Raw genomic sequence first — 6,183 nt, 5'->3', positions numbered from 1 at the left:
CTGTGAGGGAGGTCGGACTGTGTGGCGCGGGTGTCCAGGCCCCCCCCCAGGCCACTGTCCAGAGCCTTCGGGATTTCACCGGGCACAGCCTCTGCCTCTCCGGGACAGTGCAGCAGTCACATCAATCCTTTGTGGTTGGTCTAAAAACCAGCCTGGGAAGACCAGTTCTCACTGAGGATTTATTCAATAATTTTACTATTACTCCCAATAATTTTAATAAAATAAAATTTCCCTTTCCAGCAAATGCTACCCCTTCAGAGAGCTCTACAGAAAACAATCTATTAACCTCTCTACCTTGCTGATCCATATAACCCACCCAATCCATAAAAACCACTGCACTGAGTTTGCCATGGCATTGGTCCTCAAAATGAATGAGGAGATGCTGCACTGTTAGTGGAAGAGATTAACGTGGAAACAACTGTTAGGTTTGATTTTCCCCCACAACCTCCGAGATGACAATTTGCTTGTTTATCTCATTAACCCTGGACACTGACACTGGACAGAGCAGCACCAGTATTCTGAACTGGTTTCTGCAGAAAGAGGATCAGCTCCCTCAGCTGGAGCCACTGTCTTCTTTTTGAAGTTACACCCTGCTTTGTATTTCTCAGCTTTGAAATCCCATTTTCTGTGTAAAAAAATAAATTCTCAGAGAACACTACTACTCTTCAGACACACACAAGTCACTCAGTGTTAACGGAGCAGTTAAGCACCACAGCACTAAGCAGCAGGAGCTGCAGGATCTTCATCACCAAGCTTCATCGCCAGCTTCTACAGGAAAGAAGTTGTGCTTTTCTTTCTTTTTTATATAGCTATTTTTTTTTAGCTCCAGGTTAAGTCCCAAAGACTTTCAGGTCTTTGTAATCACAGAGCTTCAAGTTTTATTGCTGTTTAACTTTGATATTGGTATTTAAAATTCAGTTGATACTAGCCACAATCCTGTGGTCAGGCTGTCCCTACCATCCCACGACAATCCACTCCAGTGTGGATTTTAGGAGGGCTTCGGCAACCATGTTTAAGCCCCAAAAGCACTTTCATGCTCTAGTAACAGCTACTAAAAAACCAAACACACTCACACACAACATACTGCAAACCCCCCACAACTCTAGCAAGAACCTCTTCTCCACCCTTAGTTCCAGAGGCTTTGTTCTTCAGCAAACAGGCCGAACAAAAGGCATCCTGCCAAAGAACCACGACCAGTCCTAGCAGCAGCCAGTCTCCTGGTTTTACTCTGTAAACCTGCCTTCTACATCTTGATGTCACGCTGACCCGGCAGAAGCAAATACTTGGGATTTTTTTCTGCTTAGGCAATGCAGTACAATGACATTCCATCGTTAAGTGCTTCAAATAAAGACTTCTTCCAACAGTGTTTCCTTCTGCCTTTGCAGTGGCACCAGCTCAGCCTTTGCAAAATCTGCTCAGGTTGGCTGCTGCCAGCCAAGCGATCCAGGCTCCAGCCACCTTGTATTCAATATTCTCACTTAAGAATGTTTTTCTCCCTGAACTATGGCTCAACATTTTCCAAACCCAGGCTGAAAACTTCTGTTCTTTATAAATCTTTATTTAATGAAGTGTTAAGGAACTCCAAATTGCTACGGCAGCTGACTGCCAAAGAGCCACAATCTGAACAGAGTTCACCTGATGTGACACAGCAGCTACAACCATCCCCATTTTCTCTGACACATGCATTTTACATGTTGGATTTCCTAAAACAACCCAAAGAATACCAGGTAATATGCCTGCTTTACAGTTTTAAATACTCCTGGGTCACCAACAGAGGAGTTCTTTCTGCTCTTCCAAAAGCCTCCCCTGTCGCTATAGTCTGCTGAAAGCCACAGGCTGAAGCTGTTCCCAAAAGACCACAACCAGCAGGGGTTATGACAGCAGACTGAGTCACATTTAACAGCCCGGCTTACAAAATAACTGAACACCTTAACGTACTACTTCACTGGTTAATTAGAACACAGGTCTAGAAGACAAGCAGGAGTGCCAACTCAGCTCTACTCTAGCATACCTGTAGACTAATAATCTGGTACTTCTCTCCCCAAGGGATCCCCACCATTGCAGGCAGTTTTTTCACCACAAAGGAATACATAGCTTACAAAAAACACTTTGGGACTTGAAAGTGAGGAAAGTCTTCTGTGTGCAGGGAAGCTGCAAAGTGATACAACTATGTTACTCCTGATCAATGGGGATTCTCTGTCCAGTATTATCTGCTGGAGCTCCCACAAGCTGCCAGAAGCTCCAGAGGTCCTCCAACTGAAGGGGTTAGTGGCCTTCAACAGTCGATGCTGCAGACAAACCTTCTGCAATTATGCCGTATGGTCATAAACCCCTGCCCCTGTTTTTCTTGCATGCCAGGACAACTTTATTCACTTCGAGTGGATGTGCTCAAGATCCACTCTGCATCAGGTCCCTTCTGAGCTGTGTAACTGTGTGTTTACTAACCCTTAGTCAATCAACACAGGAATAACATAAAATACAGTAACAAGAAGTGCCTGTAACACTACATGTTTTAAAAGATAACGATATCTCTGCAGGCTGAAGTACTGCCAGCTGACCATTAAATTCACATCAACATTCACAGACACTCAGCAGTCTGGAAGGAATGCATATTTAACCTACGTACAGTTTGATGCTTCCAGATGGAAACTTAAGACAGCACAAAAGAAAAGTCCAAACTGAACTTTTTACACCTCCACATACCCCTTTTTAATGTTATTTTGCACTGTGTACATGAAAAACAAAAATAAACAAAAGCAACTTTAGCCAAACTCCCCTTCCTCCTCCAGCTTTATTGATAGTTTAAAATTACATTTTCTATGTTCTAGCACTTCAATTGCTTTTACCATCTTACTTTAAAAACTGATTACAAGCAAATGAAACTCAGTTGTCTAAGTGATATAGTATACAAAAATAACATCTTGATTTCTGTGAAAATGCATTTATTTGCAACTCCTGAATACCTCCAAATTGTATATGCTATGAGCACGGATGTCTGGGTTTCAGATTTGAGATATTTATTCAAAAGCTTCCCATTGCATTCTGTACCTCCAACATGAACATTCATTGGTTGAATTACTGTTACTTTTAAGTTTATTCCTGATTTCTCTCTCTCTCTCGTGGCCATTAACAGGCATGTGCATCTTGTTGGTTTACTCCCACTTGGCTGTATGCTCTAGGTAGGGCCCAAAACAGATATTACTTGGTGTTAACAGCTACTGAGGTCAGACAATCCAAGGCCACTGTAATAAAATTAAAGTTATGAGGAAGTTTAGACACTTCCAGAATTTCTTTCCTCCTGCATAGGATCACTTCCACGTAACCCAGAGAGGGTTTGCTGGTCTGACTCAACTCTCCCCACTCATCAATCCCTATTCACCAGTGGCACGGAAAGGGGGTTCTTTAACAAAGCATTATACATAACACCTCTACCAAACTAAACATAAACATTTTTGTAGTTAAATGCAGAAAGTTGATTTTTCCACCCCTTTCCTCCTTTTACACGGCAAGTAAAGCTCACTGGCCTGGGAGTAGCCTCTATCTGCCAACCTTTGGCCAGTGAAGAGGATTTAGAGAAAAATAATACAACCATCAATCAGAAAAAGGAGGGGCGACAAAAGAAAATAATTAGGCTGTAGCTTCAATTGTGCATTCCCGTGCAAGGTGCCCTGACTCGCCGCAGCGATAGCAGTTGACTTCACTGGTCTTGCTGCAGTTGATGGCTACATGGCCAGTTTCACCACACCTGGAAAAAGCAAAGGATTTTATCAAAACCATCCACAATAGTTACCCAGAAAAGCAATCTTATTCTGTCCCATTATCTAAATTTCATGCAACACTAGTTCCACATTCAAGACTTCTGCTCCAGTGTTCCAGAATTCTTTGACATGAGGCAAGTTTGTCTTCACCAGAGACAACTGATCAACCCACATTAATTGCCATATATGCCAAAACCACCACACATCAAACACAGAAGTGGTTTGTTGTTTTTTTTTTTTTTTTCTTTCCACTGTGCATTGAGTTCTGCCTGCTCCAATGCTTCTGCCTGCAGTTCAGCCCTGTTTTGAGCGCTTTAACCCAAACGCACCATGCTCGCTCTCCTTCCCCCACAGGAGGGAAGAATACTGCACTCAAACATGCCGTTTCTGGTAATAGGCGCAGGCACGGCATTTTGAAGCTGGTGTTTCAAACGGATTTAACACCCACCTGTACCCACAGTTCCTCTAACCAAGGCACCCTAAGTATATGTCTGCGGGTGCTGGCTGTGCCAGTCAGCTCATTTGTACAGCTGGAGTTTGTTACTTCCAGCTTAAAACACAGGGTACCCAACTCAAATTGAAGTTTGTGCTGTAGGCAAGTACTTTGCGTTACATTCTGCAAAAAGATACAGCCCTTCCTCCCATACAGCTGAAGTGATTTAACATCTGCACTGTTCTGGCCACCTGGAGATGCACATCTTTGAATTTATTACTTGGCTTTCTTAACAGGTGTTCCAAGTCTTAGTTTTGAACAATAGTAGGTAACTGTTTAAAGAAATCATCTACCTAGTGAAAGTTTAAGCTTAATTTCCCAACCAAAATTAGATACAGAATGCATCTATCACTGAAGATACATTTTCAGTGGTCTTTTTTGCCAGTTCTTACCTATAGCATTTCACTTTGGTGCAGTCTTTTTGAATGTGTCCAAACTCTCCACAAGAATAGCACTTCTGCTCATCCGCATGGTCACAGTCACGAGCCAGGTGGCCAGGTTTGCCACAGTTGTAGCAGCACTGCTCTCTCTCCCTCTTCGGCTCCTTGCAGTCCTTCGCAATATGGCCACCTCTACCGCAGTTATAGCAGGCTTCCACAATAAGAAAAACATACCAAACAAGACTATAAAACCTTGGTAGAGTGAGATGGAGCATGCTTCTAACAGAAGACACGCACAGCTCATTTCCAGTGAATTATGATCAGCGTACTACATCCTTCTCTTCAACCACAGATCTCTGTCCATGTGATTGAAGAGAGAGAATATTTAGTGATACTTACCATCCTCCTGAAGATCACAGTCCTTGGCAAGATGGCCAGACTCACCACAGCGGTAACAGATGTCCGGGAGAGATGAAGACATGAACTGGAAGCCTGCTTGAAATGGGTAACAGAAGAAAAAGGGCTTAAGGATTAAGTTCCAAACATTCTTAAAGAGTTAAGGAAAGGACACTGCCAGCTGAATTGACAAGTTCACTGTCAGAGGCCCCTGGCAAAATTCTTATGCAGAGAACCAGCAAAATTTACTACCAATGTGTGTCATCCTCTTCACATCAGACTAACAAGCTGGTTTAACATATCATTCAGAGCAGTCAGCCAGAGATCTTACTGTACAAATAAACCGAAAACCACCGCAATCAGTTACCTCTGCCACGGCTTCTCATCCCACGACCACGGCCAATTCCAGTAGGGCACTCCCGAGCCCAGTGGCCAGTACGTCCACACTTGAAGCATTCGTTGCTGCTCATGGCTGCAGATGCCCTGCCTGAGGAAGACAGACATTTTTAGAACACCTTTATTTATTAAAATGAGAGATTTAGAGGTTTCCCACCGTCCTGGCAAAGGAAGTGAAAACCAAGAAGGACTTCTGGCTAACCCAGAAGTTTCTTGGACAATATCCAACCACAACTATTAAAACCACTGTAGGAGATAAAAGTTTGTCTCTGCTTTGCTCAGAGTAAGGCAGCTTTGAACAGCCAAAGAGACAGTGTACTATATAACTTTTCCTCCAATTAGTTTTTGCAGACAGTCTTCAGAAGCTTACAAAATGCTTGGAAGTGTGGAAAAAACGTACACTCCTTTAACTATTGTCTTGCCAGCCTTACTGTTGTTCTCTCTTGCAGTAATACATCTTCTTCCTTACTCCTCAGAGTTAAATTCAAAACCTAGCTACTTATCTCTACAAATTATTTCTTCCTGGTAGTTGTTACGATTCCTCCTGAAGTGTCTGCCCAGCAACTACTACATTTGACTGATCAAGCTTCATTCTAGAGGCTTAATTGCAAGAATAGCCAGTATTAAACCTGAGGTCTTAAAGAGGACATTAGCTTAACATTTGAAGACTTAAGTTCTTTTAGGACCTAAATAGAAGTTAAAAATCTGAGAAGAGTTACGACTTCAACATATTAACCTATAGCTCAGGATGCATACTTCA

General features: G+C 42.7%; 1 protein-coding gene across 3 annotated transcripts; it reads right to left on the bottom strand.

Moving 5' to 3' along the window:
* Positions 1-2,689: 2,689 nt before the first annotated feature.
* Positions 2,690-5,515, bottom strand: CNBP (CCHC-type zinc finger, nucleic acid binding protein). Of its 3 annotated transcripts, none has more exons than XM_010073908.1 (4): positions 5,395-5,515; positions 5,031-5,126; positions 4,644-4,842; positions 2,690-3,745 (listed from the first exon to the last, which is right to left on the bottom strand). In XM_010073908.1, the coding sequence occupies exons 1-4, from the start codon at positions 5,495-5,497 to the stop codon at positions 3,628-3,630; spliced, it is 516 nt and encodes a 171-aa protein (XP_010072210.1). In that variant the 5' UTR covers positions 5,498-5,515; the 3' UTR covers positions 2,690-3,627. The 3 variants fall into 3 exon arrangements, with proteins under 3 accessions (XP_010072210.1, XP_010072212.1, XP_010072209.1); XM_010073910.1 differs by having other exon boundaries at positions 2,762-3,745; positions 5,031-5,123; XM_010073907.1 differs by having other exon boundaries at positions 2,762-3,745; positions 4,644-4,850; positions 5,033-5,123; positions 5,395-5,497.
* Between the last annotated feature and the right edge of the window lie 668 nt (positions 5,516-6,183).

The sequence above is a fragment of the Pterocles gutturalis genome, unplaced genomic scaffold (assembly GCF_000699245.1).
Source record: "Pterocles gutturalis isolate BGI_N339 unplaced genomic scaffold, ASM69924v1 Scaffold49727, whole genome shotgun sequence".
NCBI classification, from domain to species: Eukaryota; Metazoa; Chordata; class Aves; order Pterocliformes; family Pteroclidae; genus Pterocles; species Pterocles gutturalis.
The sequence above is the reverse complement of the archived record's forward strand: the minus strand, read 5'-3'. Positions and strand labels throughout refer to the sequence as shown.